The 16570-nt window shown below is 48.4% G+C and overlaps 2 protein-coding genes across 2 annotated transcripts in view; one reads left to right on the top strand and one right to left on the bottom strand.

The window, feature by feature from the left end:
* Positions 1–2362: 2362 nt before the first annotated feature.
* LOC147230432 (uncharacterized) lies at positions 2363–7326 on the top strand. Its single transcript, XM_086153817.1, has 5 exons — positions 2363–2580; positions 3444–3729; positions 4518–4672; positions 5902–6181; positions 6872–7326. Exons 1-5 carry the CDS (start codon positions 2493–2495, stop codon positions 7020–7022), a joined length of 960 nt encoding a protein of 319 aa, XP_086009943.1. The 5' UTR covers positions 2363–2492; the 3' UTR covers positions 7023–7326.
* A 243-nt stretch (positions 7327–7569) lies between these two features.
* dpy19l1l (dpy-19-like 1, like (H. sapiens)) overlaps positions 7570–16570 on the bottom strand; it is a 28122-nt gene continuing 19121 nt past the window's right edge. The window contains exons 13-22 of the mRNA XM_086153818.1: positions 16066–16146; positions 15271–15372; positions 15020–15091; positions 13609–13679; positions 13160–13184; positions 11748–11867; positions 11484–11658; positions 11299–11398; positions 11083–11208; positions 7570–9398 (exon numbers count right to left, since the gene is read on the bottom strand). Coding sequence (XP_086009944.1) covers positions 9236–9398; positions 11083–11208; positions 11299–11398; positions 11484–11658; positions 11748–11867; positions 13160–13184; positions 13609–13679; positions 15020–15091; positions 15271–15372; positions 16066–16146 — 1035 coding nt within the window. The 3' untranslated portion in view covers positions 7570–9235. The remainder of the gene's footprint in view (positions 9399–11082; positions 11209–11298; positions 11399–11483; positions 11659–11747; positions 11868–13159; positions 13185–13608; positions 13680–15019; positions 15092–15270; positions 15373–16065; positions 16147–16570) is intronic.

The following is a 16570-nucleotide window of genomic DNA, read 5'->3' as shown; positions in this document are numbered from 1 at the left end:
AGCAACTGGGAAGTCACAAAATAAACACACCTGCGGATCCTCCATAATTGAACCCCTCCCCCCCCCCAGAATAAACCTGCCCATCTTCTCCATCCTGCAGTTACACTCATTTATTCATTGACTGTGCTTATCATGCTTGCAGGCCCTGAGCCAATGAGAGATGACTGGGATGAGGGAGAGGCGGGGCTTAACCTGGACCTGTCAATCACAGGTTCTCATATTGAGACCCCAAAACATTCACCCTCTCATTGTAACCAAGGGATAATGGAGTCCTAAATTACCCTCTGACCCAATTGTGGGTCACTGAGCCAATCATTCATTCTCAGTCCTGGTTATCCTGCCGTCAGGGTTGCAGGTCAAACACAGGGCTGTGTTTTGATTCACCCTCTAATAGTCCCTCTCATTTGCATGCTATATATAGACATATAACCATTCACCCTCGCATTCACCCATCATATCAACACACAACCATTCACCCTGTCATTTACACGAGATGCAGAAACTTACAGTTACACCGATTAACTTGGAGCAAGACCTCTTCCGTTACCCGGAATGGGCACTCCCCCCATTTCTGTTTGAGCACCATGGTCTCAGATTTGGAGGTGCTGATCCTCAACTCGGCGGCTTCACGTTTGCGAGCATCGGAGATCATGGATTGATGAAGCCAACAGAACCACATCATCAGCAAAAAGCAGAGACTCGATCCTTTGGCCACCAAACCGGATCCCCTCAACGCCCTGGCTGTGCCTAGAAATTCTGTCCATAAAGGTTATTGACAGAATTTGTGACTGAGGATTGCTCGCAGGACACGGCCCAATGCCTTTTTCAGATCCACAAAACACATGTAGACTGGTTGGGTAAACTCCCACGCGCCTGCGAGGACCCCGCCGAGGGTAAAGAGCTGGTCCACTGGTCCACGACATATATGGACATCTTTATGGCTAAACATGATGTTTGTTATGGACAATCCAATCGGTTCAAATCTGGAGCGTATTCCTCCCAATCACGTCCTTCCTAGTCGCACTGTCGTTGCTCATGTGAGTGTTGAATTCCCTCACATGGAGGAGTTCCCAGTAGGAGTGCTCTTGCAGCCCCTCTATGGGCCCCAAGAAAGATGGGTAAACTGAACCGCTGTTGGGTTCACAGCCGTAAACAAGTCAGAACCTGTACCCCGACACCTGAATGCAGGGGGACTGAATGCTACCCTCTTGTCCACCGGGTTGAACCCCAGTGTGCAGGCGTTGAGTCGGGGGGCGATCGATATGCCCATACCTGCCCAGCGCCTCTCTGGGAGGAGGCCAAGGGGAAGACCCAGGACACGCTGGAGAGACCTTGTCTCTAGGCTGGCTGAGGAACGCCTTGGGATCCCCCAGAAGAGCTGGACCATGTGCCGGGAGAGAAGGAAGTCTGGGCGTCACTGATAAGCAGTGGAAGACGGATGGATGGTAGAGACTTACAACCCTTCAGCCATAATAGACTTAAAACCATTCACCCTCTCTTCTGATAGCATTTATAGATGTACAAACCTTACCAGAGTCCCTGTCCCCTCTCATTGGACAGGCTCCCGGGGTGGGTGGCTTGATCCACTGCAGCGTCTCGCCAATTGTCCGCCTATTTTATTATTCTTTTTTGAAAACTGAAGCTCTTATTGTAGCATTTCAGCTATTAGCATGTTGCTGTTTGCACCACCGTTTATTTATTTTAGTACTGTCATTCGCGCCTGCCCCCCAAACATCATACCTCACCGATTCCTTCCCCCTCTTGTTTTCATAAAGACAGTCATTTCCCAACCACTGCTCATCTTCAAGAGCATAAATAATATAAGATATCACATTTTTCCTGTTAGCATTCGTTCAGTTCCTCGGAAAACATTGTCCAAATCTTGAACCCGTAAATTATCTTTTCATACTAAAAAGACCTTTTGCACACACACACACACACACACACACACACACACACATGCAGTTTAAAGCCCTTGTCGTGAAAACAGTCACATCCTTTTCTCACATGTCGATTAAAAGGTTTCGGCGTTTTTGTCCAACCTCTCGGACACGCCTCTTGCATCATTCTCTTCTCTGGAACTTCTCATGTATGGGAAAACAATCAACTTTATTAAAAAAAAGAGAAGTTTTCTACAAAAGTGCTTATTTTGCAAAATATAAAGTGATGGCAAAGCACTTTTGTTATGTTTTTATTCCCGTTATCAGAAGGCCCTCGGAGCAGAGGGTCTATTGGAGGTTCTCACAGGCGTCTCGGAGTGTTCTCATTGGCTGAAAGAGTGACAAGGGGCGAATCGCGCCCCTAGCGGCCGAAGACCAGCACTTGATCCTCCCCCGGCCGTGTATAAAACCCCCAGGATGTTTTGCTTTGGAATCACATCTCTGCAGGTTATCGGCAAAACCCCGTGAAAAGTCCTCTCCATCGCAGGCGTGCTTCTCCAGGACGTCCATCCTGGACTTCCATGCTACAGGGTCTTCCACAGCTTCCATGAGATGGAGGGTCCTCTCCGGGTCAGAGGATCGGAGGCGAGAGCCGCCCTGCTGCTTCTTGTCCTGCACGCCGCCGCTGTTTGCTCTCTAGGTGAGTCCTCTTGGACTTTTCTCCACGGAGTACTGTGCTCTTGAATTACTCTGTGGAGACTCATAGGAGTCCAGAACCCACAGCGAAAGCACTGTAGTACATGGACATGCATACAAAAGTACACGAAGGTATCAAAGTAAAAGTACTCATAATGCAGAGTGCAGGACAAAGTATTAGAGTGCTATTTTTTATGCGGCTTCTGGAGATCTGAGTATTTTAATGAAGTACTTTATCCACAGGGAGACCATTTCAAATAGTGCATAGAAAACAGTACTACATTTCATAATCTGACCCTTCATATAGTAGTTCTTCAAAATATGTTAAAATATACAGTATTTTAAAGTAGTAGTTTATCCATATGGAGACTATTTCAAATAGTGGACTGATACTTGTACCGCATTTCATAGTGTTACCCTTAATATAGTATTTTTTCCACATATGTTCAAAGTAAACAGTATTTTCATGTAGTACTTTTTTTAAAGTAGACAATTTCAAGTCGTACATGATACTATTACTGTGCTGGAATTCATAGTGTCACCATTTATATGGTCATTTTTACAATATATTTGAACTCTATTTCCACATTTTTATGAAATACTTATCTGCAAAGTACCTCACACTGTCTATTAGCAGTCGAAACTGCAGTTTTGTGTTTTGCCGCTGCCTTCGTATGCCAAAATAAAACATTTGTGCGTTTTCCCATCAACCCGCATGAACTTTATGTATGACATATGTCGGAGAAGTAGGCTATCAGACGGGACAGAACATAGTACTCCTCCAGGAATCTTCTCATTGGTTGACAAGTGACAGGACAAGTGAGACTCCAGATGTTGGAGAGAAAACTTGTGGCGTGTGTCGTGCAGAGAACCTGGCCCTGCGCGGGAAGGCCACGCAGTCCAAAAGATACGACCACAACTTCGCGGCGGCCTATAACGCCATCGACGGCAACGACGAGGACAACTTCCACTTTGGCTCGTGCACGCACACGGTCACGCAGGACAACCCCTGGTGGAGGGTGGACCTTCTGAACACCTACATTATCACCTCGGTGGTGATAACCAACCGGGGCGACTGCTGCAGCGAGAGGCTGGAGGGACTGCAGGTCTACATCGGCAACTCGCTGGAAAACAAGGGCCTCAACAACAAGATGTGAGTGACACAGAGGTTTCCGTGGTTACCCTCCGCCCCCTTTGGAAGAGATCGGGACAAATCCGTTTCCTCCGGAGGGGTTGTGGAGGTCCGACAGGCAGGAGGGAATTAGTGAGTGAATGATTGTGTGTCTTTAAATGAAGGCTGAATGAGTGAATGGTTACATGTCTCTATATAACATGTGAAGGAATAAATAAATTGTTGTATTTCTCCCTATGAAAGGTGAATGAATGAATGGTTGTATGTCTCTATATGACCCGTTGAATGAATAAGTGAATACTTGTATGTCTGTATATTGTAGATGGATGAATGGCTGTACATCTCTATAAGATGTGGGGTTGAGCGTGGGAACGTTTGTCTCGATTTGACGGGCGAATGAGCGAATGGTTGTATATTGTATGTCTGTATCTTACAGGTGAATGAGTGAATGGTTGTGTATCTATTAATGAGAAGCGAATGACCGTTTGTACCGTGGTACGGCTATGTGTGAAGGGTGAGTGAGTGAATGGTTGCATGAGAGGTGTAACCCTGTGATAACCCTGCGCTCAGTCCAGGGTGAACCTCGCCTCTCGGCCGATGAAAGCTGGGACGACTCCCAGAACACAGGATAAGTAGTATCGATAACGAGCGGATGAATATTTCTCTACATCATTCCCGGGGTGGCCGTTAATTTTCCTGATGCCACAAGTCCACTGAGGTCCTTCCAGGTAGAGGACCTGGAATAGGATTCAGAGCCTGCATGACATATGTCATTCCTTAATTCGTAGGCCTCCTCTCCTTTCTTGCAGGTTTCCGGTGGATGTTCAACACAGAGTGACAAGGAAGCACCGAGTCCAGGTCAGCAGTCCCTTGGAGGGACGCTACGTTTTACTGTATCTGCCGGGGACGCAGAAGATTCTCACCGTTTGCGAGGTGGAGGTCTTCGGCTATTCCGTCTCCAGCGGTGAGATTTGAAGGTTTCATATTAAGTATAAACACACGTGTGAGAAGGTCTACATGTCCTTCAGAGCAACAGGAGAGGCTGAGCTCACGTCCAAACGGGAGGGTAAACAACAAGCTAGGAAACTGCTAGCTTGGCAAGAAAGATAAGCAAAAGAAAACACCCCCGTAAAGAGAGAGGCGAAATTCAATGTATCTCGATGTATTTCTTCGCTGAAGGATTCGAAACATCTTATTACTTGCGTGCATTCCAACGTTCAGTCGTTACAATCGAAATGTGGAGATAGTGGAGGAGGAAATGGCGTCTTAGGTAGTTCTTCAGCCCGATCGTGACTTCCCATTGGCGGCCATCACCAAGTGATGCTCCTCGTCTTTCCCTGACGTCTTTCAACTGACGTCCTGTCCTCTTTGCCTACATCCGTAAACCTCCCCTCTGGTATTCCTCTAGACCTCCAGGCTCAGCATGTTTCTACCCAGATTTCCACCATCCCGGTCTGACTTTATCTCAAGAACATCTAAAACGTGGTGTGCATCCGATAGACTCCATCCTCCTCGCTCCCAAAGAGGAACCTCCACATCTTCATCTCTGCCTCCTGTCTTCTTATCACTTTCTCCAAACCGGATAACGTGAGCGCTCTCACCTCTGTCTTCTTCACCTTACCTTTCATACTCTTATCACCCCTGACACTTTTCTCCACCCTGTCTATCCTGCGTGCTTCCTCACCTCTTCTCCAACATCACCCTCGCTTTGGACTACTGACCCTCTGTGCTTAAACTCCTCCACCTTCTTCACATCCACCCTGGCGTTCCGCCTGGGTTCGTCTCGGCCACACACGGATTCCATATTGTTGCCTGCGACCTTCATCCCTCGCCTTCCCAGACCAAACCTCCGCCTCGATGTTCTCCCACCTGCTTCCACTACACATCACAATGTCATCTGCAAAACATCATAGTCCATGGAGATTCCTGCTAAATTTCATAGAGGCATATTGAAGTATATATATATTTTTAGATAAACAGAATGAGGACTTTAGATAGCAGATTCTTTCTGAAATGAATTGACCTCGAATGATTTGCTTTATCGCATGGCTCGGTGGGTAAAAAGATCAATTTGTTGTAGAGAATGCTGAGATACTTTGGGAAATGTACTGGAGATCGAGCATTGAGAAGGACTGAACATGTGGTTGAGCTTCGAGCCATTTCCCTCATTATTATTTTACGTTCTTCCTGCAGAGGAGAATCTGGCTTACCAGGCAAAGGCCTCGCAATCGTCGATCAGCGGACTTAGCTTACCGTTCAACGCCATAGACGGTAACGAAGACTCCGAGTTGGAATCCGGCAGCTGCAGCATCACTAAGGATGAACTCAGCCCCTGGTGGCGACTCAACCTTTTAAGGACCTATAAAATCGACAAGGTCAAGATTAGGACTGGCAACAAGCTGGCAGACATGCTCACCGGGGCGGAGATCCGCATCGGCAATAGTCTGGAAGGCAACGGCAACTTCAACACCAGGTCTGACACTTTCGGTTATCCAGCACGAAGCTAACTTCGCATCCTGAAAAAACAAAAAAACAAAAAACACCTCCCCAAAAAAATGGTATGCACCTTCTTTACAGAGCTCATTTGAGGTCTGGCGCTGCAGCGGTTGCCTGGCAACAGACAGTTAATTTGTCCAGTTAGGCAGGGTATAATGCCATTGGTAACTGTTGCCAAAGCAACCAGAGGTGAGAGACTTTCAAGCCAGAGTTGAACGGCTGCTCAGAAGTTGTTGGGAAGATTGCTGTAAAGAAAATTACTCAACTATTCTCACTTCCTGTTCCCTCTATTGCTTAAATAGGGAAGCAAAAAATCTGCATTGGTATTGGCTAATTTACCACACCGTGTCTTCCTAGCTTTGTGGATGGTAACGTCGTGTTGGTGTCAGGATTGGACGGCTCTCCAAGAGCATGAGATTTAGCTTGAAAAGCTGCTAATGTGCCAGTGTTGCGTTAAATGACCAAAAATAAATGTATGGAGACCTGAAAGCCACATAAGATTGGTTTCCTAGAGCTAATTCTAGATGTTAGATACTGCTAAAGTTGCAACAGAGCGAGGATATCACTGGGAGCCGAGAGATGTCTGTCGGTTCACCCGAGTAAACCTCAACGATGATTAACCACACGTTATTTCCGGCCTTCTATTCATCATCTGTTCCTCCACCAGGTGCGCCGTGATCAAGGACATGGAGGACGGCAAGGCCAGCGAATTTCAGTGCAACGGGTTGAATGGCAAATACGTGAACATCGTAATGCCGGACAGGCAGCTGACCCTGGTGCTGTGTGAGGTGGAGGTGTACGGCTCCAGGGTGGACTAACTCGTGCGCAAAAAGCCAACATCACTGAGGAAATGTCTGGTTGTCTGGTTGTAAGGGGAGGCTTTACCACCGTTATTCAAAATGAGTCGACATGATGGCTTTTAAGAAATCACATTTCCTGTAATCACTGCTTATGATACATTTTATGAAGGCACACTGAAACAAATTATGTATATATATATATATTAAAAATAATATATATATGTAACATACCTACCAGAGTTACCATTTTAATTCTTCTATATACTTATTTCATGAATAAAGTTGTGCTGCCACTTTGTCCATAAACATTGTTCTGGCAAAACCGGCTCATTCCATTACAATTAATTAGCGGGGCACTATGACAAGGACAAGAACACAGGAAACATGACGTTTTCATCCATTCGTTCATTATCTGTGCGGGCGCTCAGGGTCGCGAGCGGGCTGGAGATTATTCAGCTGCCTTTGGCTGGGAAGTGGAGTTCAACCTGGATTGATCACATTCAGACATTCACACGTCATATTAAAAAAACAATCACTCTCATGTAAAGCAATAATCCAGTTTTGCTGAGGAGAATTATTTTATTTTAAATACAGACAAAATAGACTAATATCTATATTTTATATATATATATATAAAAAAACATCTTGAACAGGATTTGAAAGAGGGTTGTGTGGCCAGAGAGGAGGTACAATCAGATGTAACAGATTCAAAGTGTATCGTGGGATTTGTTCGACCGCTCCAACCAGCACTTTGGATTTCGGTGTGCAAAGCCGATCTGCAGTGTGCAGTGTGTGTGTGTGTGTGTGTGTGGGAGAGATCAGCTCCACGATACCAGCTCTTCACGTAGGATCGAGAGACGAGAGAGAAACTGGAGATCAGTGGCGACAGATGACGAAAATACCGTCAATGACATCCTTTGAAGTTTTGTATGTGTGTGTTTGTGTGTGTGTGTACCAGTCTCTGTGTGTGTAAAAGTCTCACTGCGTCACTTGGCTGATGGCAGGTTGGCGTCAAGTAGCATGAAACCCTGGAACTCCCTGGTTCATCGCGTCCACCCCTGCGCCAATCCTTGTCAGGGTGCAGTTCCACCTCCAGGACACTAGGTGGCAGCAGGGGGCAAACCGCCATGATTGTTGAGGCCGCTCAAATCTACTTTTCGTCACTGTGACGAATTTACACCAAAACTAAATTTACCATGAGTGAAAACCTGTTTTTATGCTAAGCTAGGCTAATTCCTTCATGAACTTTATGTTTGTATACAAAAACCTCACATTGACGCTTTGAAGCTCCTAATTTGTGAGATACTGAGAACACAAACATCATGATCAGCGGGAACACAGTGAGTGTGTGTGTGTGTGGGTGTGTGTGTGTGTGTGTGTGTGCGTGCGTGCGTGTGCGCGCATGCGCTACAAATACACAACAAGGAAAACACTACCTTTGGCAATAAACAACCACCATAGAAAGACACCTTGTAAAGGCAGTACCTCGGAATTTTACAAAACAGCCACCTGGGGGTATTTACAAAATAAAAGCTGTTGCTTTAAACCTCTTATTTTGAAATCTTCAAAAATCATCCGTTGTTTGGTCGGAGGAGGACAAGGAGGGGACATCTGTCCTTTGTAACTTCATGAAACTTTTAACTGCCATTAAAATACAAAAACCCAGGGAGGTCCCTCAAAGATCTCCACCTCCTCTGTCAGAGCAGGATGTTCTTCTGAGCCGCAGCCGAAAAGTTCGTTTGGACTTTAGTTTTTAAAGAAATGAGAAGAACGGCAGACGGCTGGAGAAGCGGAGGGCGCTGGGATTCATGTTCAGCCTGTTTGGTTCCGTTTGTTTCTTCTTGGCCGTCGATGGGAAAACCTTCATTGTGGAGGGAGGAGGAGTCTGGCGTCGCAGCAGCTTTCAGGGGGCAGATATTCCAATCCTACCAATCACCCAGTCAGAGCATCTCAGGACTAAAACACTACGGGTATTGCTTCACAGTAAGTGGACACGGATAGAGGGGTTTGGTCATGACGTCCGACTGCAGCGTGGCACGCCACGGGAAAAAAAACGGGGGGCGGAGCCTTCAGCTCGTGACCAGCAGCAAAGTTTGCAACGCAAACCGGGAACCTCTCACCCGTCCATCTCTTGGAAATTAGAGCACCTAAAAAAAGGAAGGGGGTCGGTAGTGGTAGCAGCGGCGGCGGCAGTGACTGGCTGAAAAGCACAGGCTCCCCGTCCTGAGGTGTTATCTGACGTCTTTGGAGACCTTGAGGACTTTGTAAATGTCATTGGAGAAGACGGTGGTGAAGTGGGGCCGCGGGCTCCGGGACACGCGGGTGCACAGCGGGACCTTACCGGCGTTCTCTGGGTCCTCCACATCCCAAATCTCTGGCATGCTGCACCCAGGCCTGAGGAGAACAGAAGGGGGGGGTCAGGCCTGGAGATCTGAGCAGAAGAATGAACAGACTGACCAGAAGTTCTGAAGAGGTTCAAAATGTGGTGCGTCCCCCTGGGGAAACAGCGCTACCCGCAGCAACCACTAGGTGTCAGACCCGAGTCGTTTTCGAGAAGACAGCAGGAGAAGCTCCTCTATTCCAAGATGGTGACTTGTTTTTCTGCGTTCACCTTCGAACGAGTTTCACGGGCCGGACCTTCAGGGGGGGGTTTGACCTGCCAGATCTACATGTATTCCCTCGTTGGACCAACACAACATGTGACAAAGAAAGGGTTGGGGACACAAAGCTCCTCCCCCTCCTCCCTGGATCCAGGCAGCGTCTGGCTGGTGACCTCCTTTCACCGGCTACAACAATGCTGGAGTCATCTGTCCCTCAGACCCCCAGAAACCGCTGGATTACTTTTACGTCTGACTCGATTATGACAGAGAATTTTTTGCCATCTCGTCAAAAACTATCTCCTCCCACCTTGTTGAAGCTTGACAGCAACACGTTGACGCTCTGCCGCATCCGCCAGCTTGTCCAATGACCAGGATGCCGACCCGTTATCATTCTTCTAATGAACCTTGACTTAGGAGTCCATCAAGTTTTCTGATATATGAGCCGTCGCTCAGTGGATTTTTTGCTTTGCGATTTGAGCCGAGAGCTGAGTTGGGAGTACGCGGAGTGAGCCGCTGTCAGACATACCACCCGCAACTAGGTAGCCCAGAGAAAATCATGGAAAAGCACGAGCACGGTGTGCGTGTTGTGGACTCATCCATGAAGAGATGAAGAAGTTGTTGGTGACGGAGAGCATTACTTGTGAGACGGCAGGAGACATTAATATTTCAACGTCCCCAACCTCCCTCGGGACGTGGTCGTAGTTCTGCCGGAGGTGGGAGTTGAAACCCCTTCAGATAGGGGACTCTGCTAGACGTTCCCAGCAGATCCTCACGTTAAGTCTGCCAGGTCTGACTGGCGTCCTCCCCCACCATCGGAGCCAGCTCACCACCAGGTGGTGATTAGTTCATCGCTCCTCCCCGGTCTTCACCTGAGTGTCCAGGACATGCGGCCGCAAGTCCAACAATACAACAACAAGGTTTATTAAAGAACTGTTAGTGCCAAGGTGTGTTAGAGCCAAGTGCACATATATGGACACCATTATGCCTGAATATGGTGTTTGTTATGGACAATCCCTGACGAGCACAGAAGTCCAATAATAAAACACCGCTCGGGTTCAGACAAGTCGCACTGTCATTGGCCATGTGAGTATTGAAGTCTCCCGGAGTCCCTGGTAGGAGCGCTCTCTAGCAGCCCCTCTCAGGACCCCAAGAAGGGTGGGTAAACTGAACTGTTGTTGGGTGCTTAGCCACAAACAACAGTATGAACCCGTCTCCCTCTCTGAATCGGGAGGGAAGGTACTATCTCATCCACCGGGTTGAACCCCAATGTGCAGGCGCTGACAGAGGGGGCAGTCCATGTGCCCACAACTGCCTAGGACCTTTCATCGGGGGCAACACATATCAAAACTGGAAGTCTAAAACAACTAATAACATTTCAATTAATTCTGATGGGATATTTATTTTGCGATACGAGCAAATAGTCTAAGTCAAGGAATTGCTGCACATGAGTGTCTTTGTAAAGTAATCTGAAGCGATACCTGGTTCTCCTGGTGCACCAGGAGTCCTCCAGGACAAAGTAGTCCACGCCCAGCGTCAGCAGGTTCTTCTTCACTGTCTCTGCGGACATGCGGCTGTACATGGAGTACACCAGCTTGGTCCTCTCCCTGCAGGAGAACCCACAAGGAGCAGGTCAGATGTCGGACTGCAGACCTTCTCTGGGTTCTGGACCTGGACTCTCCAGGACCTCCACTGACCTGAGGCCGGCATCCTCGTAGTGGGGGTGGTTGACAATGGGTCGCCCCGTGGAAAGTTTGACGCTGGCCATGGTGGGCATGGCTCCCGCGAACACAGACTCTACACACACACACACACACGCAAGTTGGCATGACAGCGGCACGTGGTGGAGGAGGCCGTGCGAGAAGTTGGTGGTGCCACTGACCTGGGCGTGTGTTGTCCTGGATCCAGTCCAGGAGCTCCTCCTGGGGCAGGTTGCTGAACTCGCCGATGATGCCCCACTGGGCGTGCAGGTTGAATGCGCCCTGGACGGCCATCAGCGCCATGACGGAGAACGCCACGGACTGGTGCTTGAACTTCTCCCCAATCCAGCCAAGCAACTGGAGGTCAGAGGAGGTCAGAGGAGGACAGTGTGAGGTTCAGCGCACAGGGAGAAGGAGGGCTAGAGAGGTGCGCTGGAGAAGCTGACCTGTTTGGAGCAGATCAGGGAGGCCATGATGCACATGTGCGGGGTGAGGAAGAGCTTCAGGCGCATGATGAGGATGGCCAGGAGGGTGAAGGCCACCAACTGCAGGCTGTGGTACACCATCTGCAGACACACAGGGAACCATTACGAGACAAACACACACATCAGGCCGAGGAGGCCTCCTCCTTCATCTTCAGGAGCAGAGGACTTCCTGGCCTCTAAGACGTGGAGAAAACAGTATAAAAGGAAAAGTGTTGATGAGTGAGGTGAGAGCGACCATATTGTCTAGTTTTAGGAGAAGACAGGAGGCAGAGGTGGTGGAGATGTGAAGGTTCCTCTTTGGGAGGAACAGCACATGTTAGATGTTTTGGGGATGAAAGTCAGACTGAGATGGTTTGGACGTGGGCAGAGGAGGGGTGGGGAAGATCTGGGGAGAAGGATGCTGAGGTTGAAGATCTAAGGGAAGACCAGAGAGGAGGTTTTTGGATGGAGTGATGGAGGACACGAAGTTAAATTGTGTGAGAGGAGAGGTTTAGATGGAGGCAGATGATTGGCTGAGGGTTAGATGGAAGCAAATGAGTGGCCGATGATTGGCTGTGGGTTCGATGGAGGCAAATTATTGGCTGTGGTTAACCCCGAAGGAAGAAGCCCAAAGAAGTAGTTTTCTGAGGACCAATGGCACGGTCTTAAACCCAATTTAAAAATATTTTTAAAAATTTCACTCATCAACTGTATTTTGAGTAACCGTAGCAACAAGATTTGCGTGAGGAACCCGCCCCAGGAGGCAGCGGGGGTTAAAAGTCAGAGTGTCTGCACCATCCTGCCTCTCCGAGGGAACCTTCTGGCTTCCACGCCTCCGTCTGAGGGACACCTCTGACATCTGCAGCTTCTCCACGCCACGCCGGGGGGGGGAGGCTACGGCGTTTTGACTTTGTTATTAACAGTGTCGCTCCTATTAGAGACAAAGGAGCCCGTTGTCGAGCAAGCACGGCGATACAATCCCCGCCGATTCCACCCCGTGTGAGGCCAGGAGGGGATCGAGCCACGTCCGGCACGAAATGACATGGATTGGCCCCCCCGGTGGGTGTCTCCGAAACTTGCCGTCGAACCCGCTCAGCACAACGGGAACGTTTAGGGAGGCGGCGGCGGAGGAACAAGAGAACGCTCTCCCACCCTGGGAGACACATTAGAGAGAATGACAGGAAGCAGCCAGCGGAGGGCTGACAAAGAGTCGGCCGGCGGAGATCCTGCCAGGAGCCGAGCTGCCTTTCATTTCCCGTTAATGAGAAAAGCAGATGAAAGCGAAGGAGGATCTGGGCCGGGGGGGGGAACCGAGGAGCACAGCAGGAGAAGGGGGTGGAGGGGGGGGGAGGAGAGACGGTACGAGAAGAGGGAGAGTTGGCTTCGGGTCTCACCTCTCCTCTGCCGACCATCTCAGGCCTGCAAAGAGAGAGGGGGAGAGACGTGGGTGGAGGCCAAAAGCAGGAAGGAGAAGGTCTGAGAACATCAGGTCAGCCACATTTTTAAGTCAATAAACTCAGCTGAAAAAATATGTAAAAAACAAATTAGAATATATATCTTTATTTTAGAGAGTGGTGAGGCAATGAGAACATTTGTGTGATATAAATGAATCCAGCTATTATGCTAAAAAGATGGATAAAACCCACAGTGTTTACCATGATTGGATGATTCATTTGAACTTCATTGATAAAATGAAGAATATCTTAAATTTCCTAAAACCAATAAAAGCAGTTCAGATTCCGTTTAGTTTCATGGATTTCATAGTGTTTTGAGCCTTCTTTTGGAATCTCAGGGAAATCAAATTTGACAAACTCTTTATAACATTCAACAAAATTAGACGTACCCTGGGGCGCCATCCTCGCCGCCCTCCGTTTTGGCTTCGCCCGCCAGGGTGCGGACGACGTCCTGGACCGTCTGAAAAAGGAGAGGGTGTGTTTCAGATGCACGTCGAAAAAAGGCGGATTTTGCAGAACAAGAGTGACGGACAGGATTCCAGCCCAAAAAGACACCCCCCCCCCCGCCCCCCCCGTAGAACACCGCTCAAAAAAGAAAAAAAAAAAACGAGTTTCCCTCCAGGGAGGAAGACGAGGGCTGGACTGAGGAACAGCAGGTTCCTGATGATCCATTATGAATCAAATGATTCAAGTCAGATGTGACAATCGTCCGGAACCAGTCTTTGTCCGCAGAGGAACGATCAGCACATCCAACTATCTGCTGACTTCTACAGTCAAGCTGGAAAACTCTTGATATGAAATCTGAGTGGCTGAAAACAAATAACAATAGAATAAATAACTTGAAATCTGTCTGACAGGTTTATAAAAAAACAATAGCCAAAGAGGACCTTTATGGGCTTTGCTTTAGACAATTAGGATATCACAGAATAAACTGCCTGGAAATACCTTTTCTCAGTGTTGGAACATTTTGCAGTTCCTAGAACCTTTTCAGGAACCGACTGTTTCTTGGTGCATTAAAACAGCAGAGGAACCACAGACCATTGACTTCAGTTCCTCAAACCATTTTAGTTCCTACTCCAAGGCAGGGTCTTTTTACAGCTCCACAGGAACTCATTGGTGATTGGAGGAACTGATATACCATGACCAGACATGAAATGATAAAAATTATTTTGGTCACTGGTCAGCAGATAAAATGGACAGAAGCAGCAAGGTATGGAGCAACGAAGATGGGCTACTACGCCACAGAGGGGCTTCCACGGCTCGCTGAGGAAAATCAACATTTTGGCCCAAATAAGTCTGGAGTTAGCTAACAGCTAACTGGGTTCCTCTCACGACGAAGCAGGAGAAGATAAAACACTGCAACCCATCTGATAGTCCTTGGTTAATTCCCCGCCATGTAGAACATGGATGTCATTCAACTTTGCTCTCCAAGCTATCCATGTCACTTTCAAGTTCTTCGTTGGTGGTCTGTTTTTGAGTGGCCTTCGTCACACTGGTCGCTATCGTGGTCCCTCACTGCCCGTGGGATTGTAAAACTAAAGACGGTTCTCCTAGTGGAGGCGAGTTCCTGGAACCTAATTCAACAGTTCTTGGAACTTTTCTATCCAAGAATGGTGAATTATTTAAGAAAAATAAAGGAATCGTCATATGATCAAGACAACACCTGACAGAGAACGTGCCTGTAGGCCTTTTCTGTGAGTGCTGGGACCATGTCTTCTTTATCTTCTGCAAACCCTCTGAAACCACCTGAGCCGCCCTTTGCTCTCTCAGTCATCTTTGGAAACAATCACAGAGACTCACCCTGCAGGCGATGAGGGCGACCACCAGCAGGTTGACGGGCAGCAGCAGGGTCTTCAGGTACCGCAGGGGGGTCTGTGGAGGAGAACAATCCTCTGAGAAATTGGAGATGAAGAGCATCGAGTAGCAATAACAGTGATGAGTCAATTGCAGTGTGCCCCCCCAGAACACAAGGGGGCGCTGCAGGTGTTCTCAGTGCTGCCTGCAACAGATTGTGAAAAGAATCAGTTCCATGATGTTTTGTCCACACCCACCTCCAGCTCCATGAAGTCGAACTCAGCGGCGCAGGTGTACATCAGAGTGTGGAAGTCCTTGTAGCTGGTGAACTTGGACTTGATCAGGCCGCTGATGTGAGCCTGCAGGGATGGGGGGGGAGTCAGGGACAGGATTTGGTTGCCGTGGAAACATTGTTCCCAGCATCTTTACCCTCCCTAGCGCAGAGGTAGCTGCCCTGTTTTTGCGAAACCCTCCGGTCCCTGGTGTTTTTCTGCGTGGGCTTCAGACGCCCCCCCATGTGCTCCTCACCCATGGGGTGGCATGGTGACAAATCCAAGCCAATAGGAATCATGAATATTCTGTGAAATTATACTCCTTTCCCTGCCAGCAGCTCATTATTATTCATATTTTTCTTGGTTTTTAATTTCTAGGCTCCAAGGAAAGCATCAGGAAACCGTGTGATGCCAGGCCCCCTTTGTCTCGCATTCTTTACTGCGCCAAATATTAACAGGGAGCAGAGTTGCGCTCGACTTCCGGGTGTCAAAAGTGCAAAGTAAGATTACGGAAAGAATCGCGGCACAGATTAAACTGTGTTACACCAACAGGGAAAGACCACTCTGTTGCAACAACCTGGAAACTCCGCTGTTAGTGTTTATAATCTCTTAGATAATGCTGAACAAGATCCTCCTCCTGATGCTTCACAATGCTGCTTTCCCAGACCGTTCTTTTTTTCTCCCCCCCATGAGTTTACAGTTCAAAGTGGGAGTTTTTCTCCGCAGATCGATACGTCCGACCGGGTGAGAGATAAGAAAAGCACAGCTGCCATCTCTTACGTCATCGGAGGCCCCGAGCAGGCTGGACAGCATGAACTTGAGCAAGATGGTGGAGCCGACCCAGGCCAGGCCCTGCGTGACCTGTGGGGTCAGAGAGAGGGCGGTCAGGAGTTCAGGCCCGAGCTATATCTGTGTGTGTGTGTGTGTGTGTGTGTGTGTGTGTGTGTGTGTGTGTGTGTGTGTGCATGCGTTTGCATGGTTTCCGAAAGCTGACGATTGGAAGGCGTCCATGTGACGCAACTGCAAACTTTTTTTCTTTTTTTCCCCCCTGCTTTATTTCCTTTCTTTACATTGACGTCAGTGACTTTGCTTCATCTGGGTCGCATTTCAAACACCGTTTCCTCTGGCAGCAGCACCATCTTTACTTAGTCATTCCTTCAGTTTCTCCACCCCTTATTTCGTCGGTGAGCGTGGCAGGGCCTTCAGCTTATCTCAGTAGTCATCGGGCGAGAGGTTGGGTTCACCCTGGATCGATCACAGGGCAACATATCGAGACATGCAACCA

This window comes from Fistularia commersonii, chromosome 10 (assembly GCF_037954325.1).
Source record: "Fistularia commersonii isolate RoL2024-O1a breed Wild chromosome 10, RoL_Fcom_v1.0, whole genome shotgun sequence".
Classification (NCBI taxonomy): Eukaryota; Metazoa; Chordata; class Actinopteri; order Syngnathiformes; family Fistulariidae; genus Fistularia; species Fistularia commersonii.
The sequence above is the reverse complement of the archived record's forward strand: the minus strand, read 5'-3'. Positions and strand labels throughout refer to the sequence as shown.